The 18,798-nt window shown below is 34.2% G+C and overlaps 1 protein-coding gene across 12 annotated transcripts in view; it reads right to left on the bottom strand.

Moving 5' to 3' along the window:
* RYR3 (ryanodine receptor 3) overlaps positions 1-18,798 on the bottom strand; it is a 217,712-nt gene that overhangs the window by 32,744 nt on the left and 166,170 nt on the right. For all 12 annotated transcript variants that reach the window (XM_061380161.1, XM_061380166.1, XM_061380162.1 and 9 more), the window contains exons 65-73: positions 18,543-18,673; positions 16,838-17,158; positions 15,050-15,290; positions 13,531-13,618; positions 13,333-13,425; positions 5,595-5,765; positions 5,085-5,144; positions 3,809-3,940; positions 2,178-2,290 (exon numbers count right to left, since the gene is read on the bottom strand). In XM_061380161.1, the coding sequence (XP_061236145.1) occupies positions 2,178-2,290; positions 3,809-3,940; positions 5,085-5,144; positions 5,595-5,765; positions 13,333-13,425; positions 13,531-13,618; positions 15,050-15,290; positions 16,838-17,158; positions 18,543-18,673 (1,350 nt within the window). The remainder of the gene's footprint in view (positions 1-2,177; positions 2,291-3,808; positions 3,941-5,084; positions 5,145-5,594; positions 5,766-13,332; positions 13,426-13,530; positions 13,619-15,049; positions 15,291-16,837; positions 17,159-18,542; positions 18,674-18,798) is intronic.

Raw genomic sequence — 18,798 nt, 5'->3', positions numbered from 1 at the left:
CTAGTATTTCCTAACTTAACTGATTTTTTTTCTTGATAAAAAGAAAAATATTTTAAAATATAATTATTTATTTTGTTTCTTCAGGCACTTCTAGAAAAGGGAGTACTGAGAAAAATTACTTTAACTTCTAGCATAAATATTCTACGATTTAACAAACACCTGTACATCAATAAACATTTTAATTCCTGAAGTATTATCCTGGAATTAGTAAAAAATGGTACATATAAGAATAAAGTTTGAAGAAAATTAAAGTATGAAATCAACATTAAATTATACTAAAGCCAACTAAATCTCCAGAAATTTTCAAATTTCCAACAGAAAGCTGCAACTAAAATGAGGAAAAATTAAACTCTGGTTCAAAGGGATTTATATAGCTCCTAGAATTAATCACACCCCACTTGAAATAATCTCCCTAGGGTTCAGAGATGTCTTAACACTACAATCAATTTAAATGATGGAGACAGAGGTGCATAATAGTGACAGCCTTATTTTCCTGTCATAACTCCTATGATTAAACTAGAAAAAAATGTGTGTTCATAAACTAGTGAATTTTAAAACTTTGCTCTGTACCTATCAATTGAGTGATATACCTAAAAGTTTCTGCTCATTGCTGGGGGGTTGGACTAAATGACCTTTAAAAGTTCCTTCCGACCCAAACCACTTTGATTTTACAATTCTAAGTCTTGCCTGCGATGCCACAATTAATTGGCTAAAACAGTTTCATGACAGTTCATTTATAGAATCTACAAGATGAAAATCTACAAGACGAGATAACTGCAAAGATTTGCTTCACACTCATATTAGGAATAAACCCCACCTCAAAAATCTACCAGAAAGTTTATGAATCAACATCAATCTTTTTAACACAGAAAGGTTTTTAATGAAAATGAAAGATGAATGTTCTACTTCAATGAGTATTACTCCATATTTTATTGAAAATGAAAATACAGATTCATAACCCATTTTGTCTTTTGACAAGTATTACACCAACCTCAAAGGTAATAAATGTGTTTTTATCAAAAGGAAAACAATAGGACAAACAATTTTTATCAATTTGGTGCTCACATATATTCCTAACATTTTTAAGACTTTATAAATCCATAAATGTATTAATTTAATTATTAATTAATAAATTTATAAATTTTTATATATATATATATAAATTACTCTTGTTCTTTGAAGGTTGCCTGAAGGTACTATGACAACTTAGAGAAGTTATAGTCTAGAACAACTACTTTTTGTAACAGAAGGTTGCGGGTTTTATGCTATAACTGATTTTTTGTCTTGTACAAACCTAATACTCTTCCTGTATGTTAGTGGCACAGTTAGAGACCTTAAGTCAACGTTAAGCATGTAGACTGGCATTTAAAAATGCAATACAACTCTTCTGTTAAATACTTTACAATCTCTGAACAAATATATTAAACACGAAAGGTGAAAAAATGCAGAAGGTGAGAAGCAAACTTAAAGATGTACGTAGGCTGTATCTGAATAAAAAGCAGAGATGTTGAAAAAGAACAAGATAAAGGAAATGACCCCAGTGCCTCACGGTCTTAATACCCTGTTTAGAGCAGGAGATAGAATCAAGCACAGGATGCACTTTATCTCAGACTTTGTGGTATTTACATGCAACTGTAGTAAGAAGTAGAGCAAAACACAAGTACATAATATAATTCTGCACTGCTCTGCACCACTAGCCTCTCTAATGCATGTACCATTCAGTTGTAGTAGCTAAAAGTTGTCTCAGACAATGAAGCATTCATGCCGTAGGAGAGGAATAGCCATATGAAGTTTAAAAAAGAAAAAAGAATACAAACACAGGAAAATAAAGAGTAAAACTGGCAAGCAGAGGCAAAAAGAGGACAGAAACAGCAACATCTTAATTTACACAGATAACTTGAGGAACTATACAGAGTAACAGCTGACAAAAATGAAGCATTTTGGTTTTGAAGCAATGTAATTCCTATGGTCTTTTTCCCCTCTGGTTATTTGTTAGGAGACAAGTATTTTGTTGCTGCGAGGAATTAGCAGACAACCAATTCTTTAGTCTCTTAAACAAAATCACAGTCAACAAACTTGAATGTATACACACAAGAAACACAAGTCATATTTCCACTCAGAAATGTAAAGAAAAGTTACAAAAAACACCAAACCAAAACCACCTTTATGCCATTTACCTTGGCAGGTTGTATAATGGTGCCATTCGGAAACATGCAACAACAGCCCTTTTGCGTTGTTTTGACAGGAGCTTGTGCCAAACAGCTTTCTTTGATCTCAGTGGTTGTTCAACCTATGGAAAAATATCTTCTAGCACATATAGTGGAAACTCTTCAACTTTCATTCAAATTTTACTGTTTAGCTAGTGGTTAATGTAGTTAGAAAATGTTACAAACGCTCCCCATCATCTGAAAAAAAGCAATCTCAGGCACAGCTACAGGCTGGGCAGAGAAGAGATTCAGAGCAGCCCTGCGGAGAAGGACTTGGGGGTGTTGGTCGATGAGAAAATGAACATGAGCTGGCAGTGTGTGCTTGCAGCCCAGAAAGCCAACCATATCCTGGGCTGCATCAGAAGGAGTGTGACCAGCAGGTCGAAGGAGGTGATCCTGCCCCTTTGTTCTTCTCTTGTGAGACCTCACTTGGAGTATTGTGTGCAGTTCTGGTGTCCTCAACATAAAAAGGACATGGAACTGTTGGAAAGAGTCCAGAGGAGGGCCACGAGAATGATCAGTGGACTGGAGCACCTCCCATATGAAGATAGGCTGAGAAAGTTGGGGCTGTTCAGCCTGGAGACGAGAAGGCTGCATGGAGACCTCATAGGAGCCTTCCAGTATCTGAAGGGGGCCTACAGGAATGCTGGGGATGGACTGCTCATTAGAGACTGCAGTGACAGGACAGGGGGGTAATGGGCTCAAACTTCAACAGGGAAAATTTAAATATAAGGAAGAAGTTCTTTACTGCGACTGTGGTGAGGCAGTGGAATGTGTTGCCCAGGGAAGTTGTGAATGCTTCATCCCTAGCAGTGTTCAAGGCCAGGCTGGAACAGAGCCTTGGGTGACATTGTTTAGTGTGAGGTGCCCGTGCCCATGGCAGGGGGGTTGGAACTACATAATCTCAAGGTCCTTTCCAACCGTAACTATTCTATGATTCTATAAGGAAAAATACTGGAGGTCTTATGTACAGTACCTCTCAGTTTATACATAAAAGCTCAAGATGTCAGAGTACCTCATGTGGGACTCTACAGTAAAACTCCAAAATGGTTATTTTGTCTGTTTCTAACTATGCATATTCAATTTTTTATGTGAGCGAATTTCTGTGCCATCGCACTTGTGAATGAGGTGGATTAACTTTATTTTGGAAGCGTACAAATACCTTTTTGTAATTAAAGCGCATCATTTCAATAGACAGGCAACCTATTCAAAAGCTGCTACAGCATCCTCAGGTGCAGATACAGGAGACAGGCTAAACCCAGAAACAGAAAGTGCACTTGCAAACATATTTTCCTAAAGTTACAGAGTTTTCAGCCACTGAATGGTGACTATTTGTATACTATACTTTTTATGGCTGTTCACAAAGTCAGAGGCAAGTATATCCTGAGTTTTCTGTGAAGCTAAATTGAGGCACAGCAGATTATGTTAAAAACTGCATATATGCATCTGTATGTGTGTGTGTCTGCATGCATGCACAAAAGTAATTTTTATCTGGAAACTTTAATAACGGTACTCACTGAAGTCAAAATAATCTCTAGAAGGTAAAAAAAGAAAAAAAAGTTATTTTAAAACCAACACAGTACAGACATTTAACTTTTTACCTGTTCCAGGTGATACAAAGCAGCTGATATCCTCTGCACACGTTCCACATTTCTCTCAGGGTCAGTAGGTTCATCACTCTTCAAAATGTCTTTGTATAAATTTAACTGCCATTTCACAGCTGGATCATCAGACTAAAAATCAACGTATTTTGTACATAAGCTGCTGAATGAATATACTGAATTTGATCACCACCACTGTTATTCTCATAGTATAATAAAGAATGCTGCAGATATTCCCACTTCATGTGTTCCCCTTTAGTCAAAATTAATATCTGCTAGCTGCTCAGGAAAATGGCATTAGATTCTCATATGTGTATATATATATATATGAGAGTATATGTATACTGTTGGGTAGCTGAACTCAATCCTTAAGCAAGGTTCTGTGTTTTTATTTAATGAGACCAAATAAAGCACACCAGGACATCTGTATACCATTCAAAAGCATTAAAAATGAATAAGAACATTTAGTACTGGGACTGAATTTAACTCCTTGCTGAACTTCTGTACTAACAGGTGGAAAGCTGTTCAATGGAATCTATAAAAGACAACTGGAATTTCAGTAGCTGAAATTGCAGCCAAAGGTTTAGTTTTTTTTGCAAGACAGAAATAGAAAAAACACAGTAGAATTACTTACTGTCTCCAGTTTAAATTATGTAAGTACAGACTTACAGCAACCAGACAGTCATCTCCCATGACAGATAAGAGCTACTCCTATTATGTTCAAAGACTGTAGGCAATGCTCTAAATTATTTACTATTTACAGAATGCTGAGGACTCCATTTGGATATCACCTTTGACAGTGTATTCGGTATATAAATAGTAGGAACATAAATGATATTGAAAAAAATCTGAAGATGACAGACGTGTTTCTTATTTTATCATAGTTACTTTAAAATGTATCTGTTCTTAGAAATAGTATTTAAGCATTACTGCAAGTTAAGTTCAAGAAGATAAACTTAAATAATGTAGTTTTAATTTTATTTTATTTTCAGATCAAGTTGATTCTAAGTAATTATAGGTTTAAAACTACCAATATCTCAATTTTTTACGCTTGTTCCACTCTAGAAGAATTCCTGAAATTTGAAAATAACAGCCAAAGCTACAAATAAACCAATTATACTTACAGAAAGAAAATGGGGAAAAAGGGGCAATTTTTCTAATAAGTTTTCAGATTCTTTTTAAAAATTACTTTTACATTTCATGATAAAACAATTGTGACTTCTGTGTTTTAAAAGTACACACCAGCATCTTCAAGACAGATTTTTTTTTACATTACCTTTTCCTGCAAATGTAAGTTGTTACGTAAATGTTCTTTGACTTCATCATCAGTATCCCTCTGTAGAAAAGCAGAAATATGTCTGAATTCAGATTATGACTCATAAGACCACATACAACCTAGAGCAGCTATCATTTTCATATTGAACCTTAAACTGTCTTCTTTTCCAAATACACTAAAGGTTAACAGAAGAGCCTTTTTAAATTTTGACCACAAAACAAGGATTAAACTTTGAAGAGAGAATTAAAGCTAACTAACGCTATTTCAGTATTTGATCCAAATGAAATTGCACACGTAAAAATGTACATTGTATACAAATGGAAAATGACATGGAAATGATGGCAGCTGTCGATGCACTTTTTCTTGTGAAAGCGCAATTAGCAGCTGTAATTGCTTACAGCACATTGATACATCCAATTATATTGACTGCTTAGATATCTCTGCCTCAAAGTTCAGTTTATAAAGTACTGCTTATTTTGCATTAAAAACTTCAAGAAAGTGTACACTTACATGACTGTATCGAGTCTTAGCCAGAGAGATGAGTTCTTGATCTCCAGGAGTACACATATTCAAACCAATGGGAAGCATCTTTTTAAGTGCAGCTACAATCAAGGATGTTTGTATGGAGTACAAATCCCCTCTGCGTTTTGATTTCTTTCTCTCTTGATCTTGTCCTCCAGACTACAATTAAAAAAATAGAAAAGTAAATTACTGCAATTCTTAAACTTTTCTAATATGCTCTTCCCCTAATGGTCCAAGGAAACTATGTTCCTGTACAACTAATGAAAAATGCTGCATTAAAGGAATGGTGTACAGTCTTATGCAGGAAATGTAAAGGAATAATTTGGTGTGTGCCAATGCAGAAATTGTAATAACTAATATTTTAATATCAGTAACATCCTTGAGTGTGCATTCACACATAGGAACCTATGTTTTCTGGATACTGCCTCTCAAATGAGAAACAACCTTAAAGTTCAAAGCTGAGTCAGTCTCAGGGGACACTATTAGTTCTCCATGTTGCAGTGGAAAATTCAGGATGTTTAGTTTTTGTTAGAAACTTACAGAGTTATCCAGGGTTTGAATGAATGAATATTGTCTGATTTATCTCAACTGAAAAATACCAGCATCTAAAAGACTTATTCAATGCAATAAAATGCCAATCTTATTGCATTTAATGAATTAGTGCCTTTGGGAAAAAGCCACTTGCCCATTGGCTTTGGTTAATATAATCAAGTCTGGGATGAAAAATTAAGTCTTTTGCATCTTTGGAGATCATAAGTAGTAGGAAAAGGAAAACAGAGACAGAGAAGTAAACAGCACAACAGAATAACATCTGCCCTATCATCTTACAAGACACACTGTATAACAGTATTTCACACACTTTTTCATTTATGAGACAACAAATCAAAATCTTTAGACTAGACCCATATATTTAATGAACGTATGAAAAACAATAACATAAAAGTAGCCCAGTTCTGAATTCTGTATCTAGATTAAACTCCTACTACACTCAAGAAGAGTTTTGCCTAAGATAAGATTTCAGGACTAGGCCTCCAGACTTACACAACACTACAAAACAGCAAAGGCTTGCATTTAACCCTCCACATCCTTTTCCCTCTGTCAATAAAGTTTGACTGACTACTGCTTTTATAATACATTGTGTAGTGTGACATAAGGATGCAACAGAATCCACTGCAATTCATTATTTACCAATTACTACCACATAATTATCACAGTAATCAGTGGAAGAAAAAAAAAGGCAGCCATACATATTGTGCTCAGTGGTAAATTTTGGCAAATTCAGTTTTCTAGATGGTGAAGCTCTGAGAATGTAGCTAGTGTTGAGCATTTTGCAGGTCAGAGGGAACACACAATGGATGTGGCTTCCTTTCTTAAGGAACTAACAATTGCAAGAGAGTACTTTGCCTCAAAGCTTTGCTTTTGGAAGTGCCTTAGAAGTAGCAGTGATGTAATGGCTATAATAATGATATTATTTGTACTCTACATTGACAGCAGACAAACAAATCCCACAATGTATCACTGTATTCCAGTGGCGTCACTGTGCATCTTAAATAAGGAAGGCCAAAATATATAATCAATATATTAAAAAAAGAAAAAAGAAAAAAGAAAAAAGAAAAAAGAAAAGGAGAGATACTGATTTACTTTTCTGCATCTTTATGCTTTCAGGCTTGAGGACATTTTACACATCCAATTTTATTTAAATTTGAGATTAATAACAAGGTATGAACAGGATAGGTAAACCTTAAAACCTGAACAGTTTTAAAATCTGAAAAGAAGAACCATTCTGCCTTTGCCATCAAATTCTTCTACCTGTGAATTCACGAGTCCTGCTGATAAATATATAAGTAGAGTCACAGAACAGAAACCTAAATGGCCATCAAATTATGTCTCTTGCAGTTCTAATAAGCAACTCTAGGAGTAAATACAATAACTTGATTTCATTAAAGTGGGTAGATTTTGCCTAAAAAATTAACTGTGCTAAAAGGACCTCGGCAGGAAGAATGAGATAATTTGGTTGTCTAACAGCAAATAATGATCTTACTTGTTTGAGGATCTAAAAATACAATCATAAACAAAGTATTTATTAAAAAATCAGCTAAAACCAGTTAATATGATGGAATTAGTATTTGTAGTACTCCAAACCCTCCTTAAACCTTCAATTCTCTGAGATTATCCAGACAGCATTTGTTAAATCCTACTCTATATACCTGGGGAAATTTGACAGTAGCAAAGTATGAAATCAGAACTATTCGATTAATACAACTGCTCACTTTTTAACTTATTCCTCCAATGTAATTCATTAAAAATTCTTCACATCACCTTGGGAGCTGCTCCACACACAGGGTGAAGGGAAAGATGAAAGGATTTTACACTCCATTTTGCTTCACCAGTGAAGAACATACCATAGGTTGTGAAGTACTCATCTATATCAGAAGTTCATATTAAAAAAAGATAATATGAATGATGGAAAAGAAGGTGAACTGTGGTTCACTGGGGACAAAGCAAGCTTTGAATAAAAGAAACATTAAAGAAACAAGAATTGTTCAAAGGCTTTGTCACACCTTGCAACTTTAGTAAAGACTATTTTAATTTTGTAAAAAGGTGGGATTTGAACTCTGTATCTTATTTAAACTTATTGGTTCTATTAAAATCTTTATTCATTTACTGTCAGAGTACAGGTTTTAATGCATTTCTCTCGCACACTTTTCTTGAATATCAGAAGCCAAATACATGTTTCTGATGACTCTACTTAGGTACTGCTTTTACATCTGCTTTAATATATTAGCAAAAAAATTCAGAATGCAGAAAGACAGCATAGGCAGAATATGCACCTAAAATAATTATAAAAGACAACTTTACAACATTTGCACATTAAGCAACATGTGGGAGTTCGAAAGGGAATTTCAGCTGCTCTGGTCAAATAGTGCCCCTTTAACTTGCAGAAAATTTATAGGAGGTGGAACCTGGGCTTTCACTTTGTGACGCCACTGCTATGATCAATGGAAAGAATGCTTGGAGCCTGATTATCTCTAAATCTAAAACAAAGACACATCATGCACTTTGACCTGTACCTTTACTTGCATGGCCTGTATGAAAGAAAAATAAAGGGAAAAAATCATAAGTAAAAGAGATGAAAAGATGAAAATTTTACAAGTTAGTAATAAACTGACTCAGCTTTACTAGGATAATTATTAAAACATTATAAGTTTTAGCTATAATAATAGCCTGTAAGTGTATAATCAAATGATATTTTAGTGAAAAAAATTATTCAGCTTAATCCTTATGAAATGATTGAACTTCTAAATTTATTGCTATTCAGCACTACCATTTGTTGCTTCAGCTCACAAGAAAGTACATCTAATAAGTAAGCACATCAATATGATTAATTACTGCATCTTTTCCCAAGATTATTAAAAAGAGAAAGGTGTCTGGAACTCTGGATAGTCCAATAATAAGAAATATTCACATTTTCATGAAAATAGCTCTTTCTACCTCTTTTCCCCACAAAATATGATCGCAAAAAATTATGTTTAGAAATGGAAATTGAACTACCACTGTGAAGATGCATTTCATTTATGGATGTATTTTCCCATTGCATATCTCATTACTATTTTGAAGACAGCATGAGAGAAAACTTAAAGCTCCTATCTCTCAGCAGTACCCATTCTGAGACCACTATTATATACTCAACTGGAACTCTCATACATACACAGTTTTTATTCCTGTTTATGATGTTAATACCATAAATACACTTAAATAAACATGCATACCATAGTCAACACAACATTATCATTGTGTCAGGCAATCTTAAGAAGATAAATTCAGTCATATAGTTATGGTAAAACAGCAAAAAAAGTTCAACTGCTACTTATAGGAATCCTTGACCAGGCATGGGAAAATACTATAGAAAACTGATGGTTTAAAATAAACATTAGAAAAAAAAAACCCAACACCAAAACCCACCAAAAAAACAGAAACACAAGAACCCCCACTTCTCTGATTGGTCTAATAGTAACTTTGTTTTCTTATGATGCTTGAATTAGCCTCAAAATGTTAAAGCCAAGATATTATTAAAATATCTTTTTATATTCTACTATATTTATATCACATAGTGAAGTAAACCAGCTACAAAAAGACTGAAAGACTAATCATCAAATTAAGCGTTTAGCATCTTAAAATCTTCAATACCTTACTCAGACAAATAGCAAATTTTAATTGAAAATTTCAATTGCATGAAATATGCAAATGCTGCACAGACATGGCTCAGCTTATATGCACCAAAGGTAAGTAAAGGTGATATGTTAATTATATTTCATCTATTGGTGATGCCATAAAAGTAATGCACTCATGATTTACAATAGTATATCTAAAGGAAACTTATTGTATGCAATTGAAATAGTCTCAAAGAAAAGATCTAAACCTCTTGCAGAAAATACTAACATGAAATGCTCTAATTATCATACATTTGCAAATAATATGCATTACATATTGCAAATGGACACATGCCACAATGTAGTTTTATAATACAACTTGGATCTTACGTCTGCCTCAAACTTCTATAATAGGTCTATCCAAATGCTTTTAAAAAACAGATTTAGAAAAAAATTAAGAATGAGAGACAGTCAAATAAGCTTCAGTAGGCTATGCAGATTTTTAGCAACTGGGGTTATATATCCAACCGTACATTCCTTTAGATGCAAAAGTTACACAAGAAAAATTGCCCACATATGTATTAGACATTTATTATGTACATGTGAATGTACATATTTAGTCTTTTATATCAATTAACTGTAAACTACAATAAGACAACACTGAATCTTAGTAAAAACCTATGAAAAGTTCAAAAATGACAGATCAGTGAAGTTGAATATGTTTAAATTCTCCATTTCAACACTCCTATTACAAATCTGTTATTTCAGTGCAATCTCAGTTACCAGTCTCTCTCAGTTCTCTAACTTACCGTTCCCCTCCGAGCAATCTGCTGCCATTTTTTCAGAAAAGAAAAATTAAAAACTTGCTCAGCTGTTAATACATTTATTTGAGAAAATATTAACAATGGTAATATTGTATAATCCAAATACAATGGGTATGTTATCAATTTACTGAATGTAATGATGAATCATTTGTTACCGCTACTATTAGTTACTGATAAATAATAAAATCCTTCATCCTCTGCATGGTTTTTCTCTGGATATGGCATGTGAAGATACAAAACATGGTATATCACACCTTACACACTTGTTCTATCAGAGTATTTAGCATCTTAGGAAAAACGGTCTGTTCTAAGACAGACAGTTGTCTAAAGCAGCCCAAGATCAGCATGGGGCCTTCCTCCTTTAAGAGACCCCAGACTGTTCTGCCTCAGGCCAACTGTTCATAGGCAATGGTCATAATCACAGTTATCTACACAATCTCATGCTGGATAAATATTGGATATGATTACTTCCAAAAAAAGTAATACAAGTATAGAGGAAGTGGTGATAAACAGAAAAGTGCTAATTATTCTGTTAGCATACTACTGCCTGAGCTGAATCTTAATATTAAAGCAAGAAATTATAAAAACAATATTCCCTGATGTAATGCCCTCTGCTTCTAAAAGATGTCTCATGTATTGTATCACGATATTTAATTCATCATGAAACAAATGACTATCAGCTGTTCTGCAATCACTCCTGCAGGTATCGTAATATATTAGAATCATAGAATAGTTAGGGTTGGAAAGGACCTTAAGATCATCAAGTTCCAACCCCCCTGCCATGGGCAAGGACACCTCACACTAAACCATATCACCCGAGGCCTTGTCCAACCTGGTCTTGAACACTGCCAGGGATGGAGCATTCACAACCTCCCTGGGCAACCCATTCCAGTGCCTCAGGGAAGTTGTGAATAAAATTGTGTTGTGTTAATAAAATAGTAATGAAAAATACATTAAAAAATCTTTTATTTCTTCCTATATTAACAATAACCATGCACAGTGCCCTGAAGCACTATGTTTTTATTAATATGCTTACAAAATTTATGTGCATATAAAAAAGTTTAATCTTTATATATAATGTTATGTACTGTATATCCAAATGAAGGAAAGTACATTTACAGATGCATCTACTCCCATGTTATATACAAATACACTATGAATACTTTTACAAATGGATCTCTATATTTAAATATGCACAACAGGAGTTTGAAAATGCAATCTCAAAACCAAACTCTTTCAAAGTTGGGGCATATAGATTCTTGATGTTAAATTCCTGTGATCTTGTAATAACTGGAGCAGTATGAAGGATACCTAAGCTTCATTTTGTAAAGACTTGTTTTGTCATTCCTGTCATTCCAGACTGACTGACACTAGCAGTTTATATCAGATTATCCCTTTATCAACACTGCAGTGAGACACAATTTTGATTAAGCATGAATCACCTGATTCTAACCTACCGTGCTTGAAAATAAAGTACACCTAACTGTTTCCTCCTCAGGCCAATTCTAATGTATAGGAGTTGAAGTATATGTAATTAAATGTATGTGTAGCGATTGCAATAGGATAAAAGTACAGAACTACGTGATAGACTGTTATAGTGCCAGTGATCAGCAAACAGCCTGGACTGTGCCTACTACGCATCTCACTAATGAGGACTATGCAAACATTTCAATTCTATCACACAATTTCAAGGAGGTGCATCTTGAAAACAAAAAAACACATTAAAAATTTCCTTTCTCTATATAGCCTGAATTGCTGTTCAGTACCAGCCATGAAATAATGATAAGCAGAAAATCTGTTATTTTTTGCTTGTAAACTTTCCAATATCAGGGTCTGGCTTAACTATACTTCAGAACCAACAATATATAACAGAAATTAAGCAAATGCTTTTTAAGAGAATTGAGAAATGTAATAGCGTATTTTCTATGTTGTCTAAAGCTGGACTTACAGTAGCTAGGTTACAATCATAATACAGTGAAATACAAAAGCGTAAACTCCACCACTTCTCTGGAACACTTTCAAAATAGGATTACACCAAACACATTACAAATATGAATAAAACAAAGGGTTCTTTGTTATATTCACCAACACTAATTTGGAATTAGGCTTCATCTAGTTTAGGTGAGTAAGGCAGTCTTCCTCAGGTAATGTCAAAGTGACGTTTTTTTACCTTGACAACATGCATTTTCTCTATTATACAGGTAACAAATGTACTTCCCAGACATTATGTTGGCACCTTATATATTGAAAATAATCAAAAAAGAAATTAATGTGATCATTAATACGAAGCAAGAGAAACAGTGCACGTGTCACACTATATGAATAAAGAGGCATATGCAAAGACAGTATTCCTCTATCAGTGTTGACAGAACAATACTGATTGACTTTGACAAGAAAAAGATTAGGCCACCAATGTTTCTTCACTACCTTTTATACAAGAATTTACCCTTCTCTTTTTTTTTTTCTGAAAAATCAACAATATGTTACAACCCATAATTTCTTATACATTACTTTTTTTCTAATTTTAATCTTCTCTCTTTGACTACATAGCAGACATTATACAAGTAACTCTAAGGTATATAGCCTACAGTTTGTATAGTAGTTGTCATGTCTATCATCAAGAAACAATACTATTTTTAGTTTCTTCTAACAGCACAACACCTGCAATCTGAGTAGATTTTCAGAGCCTTTTCATAACATACTAAACACGTGCTGAAGACTTAATTGATCCAGAAATTTTTATTAACTTACTTTAGACATCTTGCTCTTGGTGTCTCCTGTTAAAAACGCTAAATTGTTGATTTCATTTTGAATCACAAAATTTTGTTCTTCTCTTTTGAAATTCTGAAAATGGGGGAGGGAAATCACCAGAAGTTTAATCCATCTGCAGTTACCACATTTAAATTGAAAAATAGAATTAAATGGAATAAAAAGTATACATTGCCTTACATGTGATTTACACCACAAGATAAAAACTTCAGCTACCATTCGAAAGAGTTCATCGGAATCTGCATCTGGTTTCTTTAGCCAATTTGCTCTAATTACAAAAACAAGAGAAATTTAAAGTAAGACAACCAAATATAATAATCTCTATTTAACAGATCAGGTCTCATTTGTGTAGTTAATCTTGGAATTGAATGAGAATCACCTCAATTTTCCATGACCATGGTTAAAGAGACCATTTTTCATGGCAGTTTAGGCTCCAACAAAACTCCTAATTCTTCTCTCCTTAATTCTTCATGCTCCTACTTCCCATGGTATCTACACACAGTTTTGTGCCTATTATGTGAACTAGACTAAAATACAGACCTGGCTGAAAAGGAAAAATATTTCCCTGACTATTTCTCTATCCCCTTCCCTCCAATTATTGATCTAAAAAAGAACACTGTAAGGGTGTGAAGGAAATGAATGAGTGGGTAAACCTATAACGTATGAGTGCTTCACTTGATTTATTTTCGTAATCCAGGACCTAATACAATTTTTGTCTGGGTCTGTCTGCAGAAGGATGCTCAGAAAACTTGGGCAAATGGACTAACAGATGCAGCCCTCTTAAAGATGTCCAAATTGAAATGCATTAATATGACCATGCAGACATGAAAGGAATTACTATGTTATAACTTATGCGCATTAATTCTATCTCTCTAGTTTGATTTCTCCACAGCCCAGTTAAAACTGTGGTTTTAAAGAATTTGAAGTTTTTCCTTGCCAACAAGGTATGAAATAGTAAAGCCTTGAGTTCATCTAGAAAAAGCAAATAATTCTCAATAAATTGGTTCACATGACACATGCATGCAATGAAAATGCTTCTAACTAGCCCAGTATGTACCAACATCTAAAAGATGTACGTGGACAATGACTGTGTAAAGAACAATGTTGTTAAGGATATAATTAAGATATTGTAGATACTGATATGCTATTGATACTCTTCAGAAGAGCATCTTTGGGTCATGTTCTGGGACAAAAGAAAGGGAAAGTGTAGGCACAGAATAATACTTCTGTAAATAGTTGAGGAGAAAAAGTTCTGGTAATTCTAAAGGCAATATAATGTTGTCCACTTTCTATTTCCATCTTAAAAAAACAACACAAAGGATTAACATCTTTGTGGTATTATCTACAAACAGAATGGTTCAGTGAGGCAAAATGGTTTATTACCCTTTCATTAATAGTTAAGGGTTTTAGCCATCTTTTAGTTTGTGACAGGCATATTCATTTGTAATGCCACTGAACTGCAGTAGCAAGTCTAGTCAGGATAAGCATTCTTAATACTGTAGTCACAATACAACTAAATAAGCCTAATGCATATGAGAAAATGTTGTGTATTCAAGTACATCATTCCATAAATTAAGAATCTTAAAATACTCGGGGTATCCGATTCTCAGCATAACATTAAATAGATTTCTGATTATCTGATCATGGAGTCCAGTACATTAACTAATAAATATGAATTTAATTATTGTTTTTTATTTACCTGTTGTTGTCTACATAACGTATCAACATTGGATAGAAGGCGTAAAGGTCTCTACAAAGAACAGCAAACTCATCAAGAATGAGGAGCTCCGCTTCTTGGGTGTCAGTTTTACTATCTGCTCTCAGTTGCTCCTCTTCCATCACAATCTTTATAGCTTTCTTCTTCAATTTCTCCAGTGTTGGAATAAAGTGAGTTTTCAGCAGATCAGGCCTAGCTTTGCTGATGATGGGTTGAGCATAAACTATACATAGAAAAATATAGACAATCTTATGATTAATGTGCAATTGATGTTAATATGAACTCTGGAGTTCTAGAAAACATAAAGGTCATAACACTTCACATATTTTTGGACTATCATAAAATTATTAATAAAACCGCAAATATAGCTTTTGTGTATATTAAGAGATTAAAAGCTAGTTACTGAGACCTCAGATTGCAAGTATTTCAGTTGTAAGTCAAATAAACTACCATGGTTTTGGCAAGTCACACATCTCTAACTCAGAACATACACAATGCAGGAATTGAGACACAAAGTCCTCAAAAAATACTGGGATTTTTTGTTTGTTTGGTGGGTTTTGAGTGTGATTTTTTTGTATACCATGTCAGAAAATAGTCAGAAGATGGTGTTCTGGAAGAATTCCTGTACCTATTTTGCCTTGGGCAAGCTAAAATGCATAGAAATAGTCATAAGATGGTGTTCTGGGCATCACAAATGCTTGTAGATATATATATATATATATATTCTATTTATATTCTATGATTCTATGATTTTCTACAAGCATTTGTGATAAAATGCAGATCACTTAAGCCAAAATTCCTTGTAAGAACCTCACTAGTACATTAGAATCATAGAATCATAGAATAGTTAGGGTTGGAAAGGACCTTAAGATCATCAAGTTCCAACCCCCCTGCCATGGGCAGGGACACCTCGCTCTAAACCATATCACCCAAGGCCTTGTCCAGCCTGGCCTTGAACACTGCCAGGGATGGAGCATTCACAACCTCCTTACATAGATAAGCAGCCACTACAAAACTACAAGCAGTGGTCTCTACAGTTAAGAAGCAGACCTCTTACTAAATTTTAATGGAATCATTATTATTATTAAAGAACTTTTAGTATGCAAAATAATACTGAAAACCCAGTGCCAATGGGCATTACAATTTCAGAGGAAATTATTACTTTTACATAGATTTTCTTTGTTTCTAAGACAGCTGATAAAATCTGGATAGAGTATATCTCTTTAGATAGCTAGCTAGTAAACGTTACAGGACATTTTGTGAAATCTTTCTGCTCATTTAATAGCTGGAAGTTACTTAGGCAAAGCAACTAATTCTGAACTTGGATTACTTCTGTGATTATTTCACCTCACACTTTTTCTTTCCCTTTTGACCTGATACTTCATGAATAGATTTATACCCCCTACTACAATAGTCAGTTCTTGGGTGTCTTGAAAATAATTGGATTTTGATCCATTGATCCAACTCCAAATTAAATGCTAAGGCTCTTATACAGTGCATAGAGAAGGTAAGATTTTAAGAGTCTATTATGGTGTACAGAAAGCACTCTGCTTATAGTGATACTACAATGCATGCATAAAAATAAAAATTAAAAAAACTTTTAAAAATTAAAATATCTTTCTCTTATTGTTATTTATCTATTCTTTATTTTTCCTTTCTGTTTTTTTTGAATTACAATTTATTATTACGATATCACTGACTAATATGGTAAAGTGTAGCAAAACAAAGAATTGATTAGGTACAATTACTCTTTACAAATATTTAGAGTACCTGCAATTCTTTTCATCCAGGATGCTTCATCTATTCCCAGATTGTTGTTAATGATTTTCAGAATGTTTCCAAGGACGATGCTCAGATGCTCAGATGTTATCATTGTACAGCAAGGCACAGAGCTTTGAGGAACATTCTCTGGCCCTCTTTCCCACCAGTAGGATAAATAGTTGCATAGCATGGGTAAGATAACCTCAATTACATGAGGCATTTCAGTGTACCTTGCTCCAGACTCTGCTAAATCATTAATTTCCTTTATTAGTCCATCCAACTGAGGGATTTCTGGACACATGTCTTCCACTGTATCAGGCATACCTAAAACTGCAAGTAAGGGTAGAAAAGAAAAATATTAATTAACAAAATAAAAGGGAACATATATGTTCATCTATGTTTAAACCCTAAGTACAAATTACATTGTCACTCAGGTTTTTTTCTTTCACCATCTTGGGCAGATGTATTAAAACTTTGGAGCATACATGAGGATCTCATCTCATAAATGATGCCTTTCTGATAATGTGCATATAGCATTGATGTAGGCAATCAATGCTACAAAGATACGGCTTTACCATAGGGTGTCCTGCAATTATCTGGTGGGAAGCCCAGCTATGTAAAAGTGCAGAACTGAGAGCTTATATTGAGTAAACTCCGGCCATTGTTTTCATAACCTTTCAAAACTTTCATGTCAATTTGCAAAAGATTAAATCCACTTCAGGGAAAAGGAGAAAAAAGGCAGCTCAAAATCATAGGTGAGATTAAAATGAAAATGTATCTAATTCAAAAACTCCTCACATCTATCTCCCAACAAAAATGACAGGAAAGAATTCAGTTTGCCAGGCACTTGTATTAGAAATTGAAGGGTGCTTAGTGCTTATTCAGCAATTAACAACCCATCATGACCTAATGCCAGTCACTCTAGTAAAATTCTTCTTCCACTAGTGTTGCTTCTATAAGGTAAAGCTGAAAGGAACAAAGAGCTAGCACAAGCTTTTCATTAACTGCTTTTACATAAAAAAAAAAAAAAAGGAAGCATATGGAATTGATCTACCTACTTCCACCCTCCTTTCCCACAAAGGAACAATGGTTTTGGCATGTAATGACTCGTACAGTGGATCAATGAGGAAAAAAACGAAAAACTTTTGAGTCCATTAAGAGTAAGGGGGGAGAGAAACAAATGAAGAAAATCAATGTAAAAGACTCATGTTCCTTTGATTAAAGTTTCATGGAATCAAAGTCATATTCTGTCAGGAGTTCCCTATACTGAAATGCAGTGGAGTACTGGTAAGACAACAACAAATACATAGATAATCGCCCTGTTCACACAAATAAGATATTGCACCTCTTGCATGTTGCTAGTGAGAAGATAAGCATACAAACTGCTATGAAGTTTTGTAATGTAGGTATGATCTTTGACTAAGCTTCAAGTTCTACAGTATGCAGCTTCAGAAATGAATTCAAACACCACATTCAGAAATACATCCAAATAATCCAAATATGCTAGGAGAAAGACAAAAATGTTAACACAGTCTCAATAAAGCAGAGCAAGGCTAAAATGACAAGTAATGAAAGAGCAACAGTAGGAGTTCTCTACTGAGGTGTACATTCAGGTCCTTTACATCATTACAATTTCTATTACTATTAGTTAGAGAGGAGCAAACAGGTGTGTGTTTTTGTTTTGTTTCATTTTTTCATGAGGAACAGTACTTACTTGCTCTTTCTCTTGCACTTTTTGTGTTGAAGACAGACAATGGGTTGTAATGGTTGAGAGAAGGTTCAAGGAATGCTACTGGAATGGCTGCTGCAAGAGATGCTAAGCACTCACCAAGTGCGGGACGCTGCCTGTATGAAACACCAAAATTTACCTGAGAGGAAAAGTCTTTCACAGGCTTTCAATGTCTAGCATGCATTATAAAGCACCAATATTTACTCTCATGTAGTTTATGTTTTTAATACTATTTGACATT

Source organism: Neopsephotus bourkii, unplaced genomic scaffold (assembly GCF_033783945.1).
Source record: "Neopsephotus bourkii isolate Nb327-2 ecotype Australia unplaced genomic scaffold, CSIRO-AGI_Nbou_v1 NB_1792, whole genome shotgun sequence".
NCBI classification, from domain to species: Eukaryota; Metazoa; Chordata; class Aves; order Psittaciformes; family Psittacidae; genus Neopsephotus; species Neopsephotus bourkii.
Note: the sequence above shows the minus strand (reverse complement) of the source record. Positions and strands in the feature narration are given on the sequence as shown.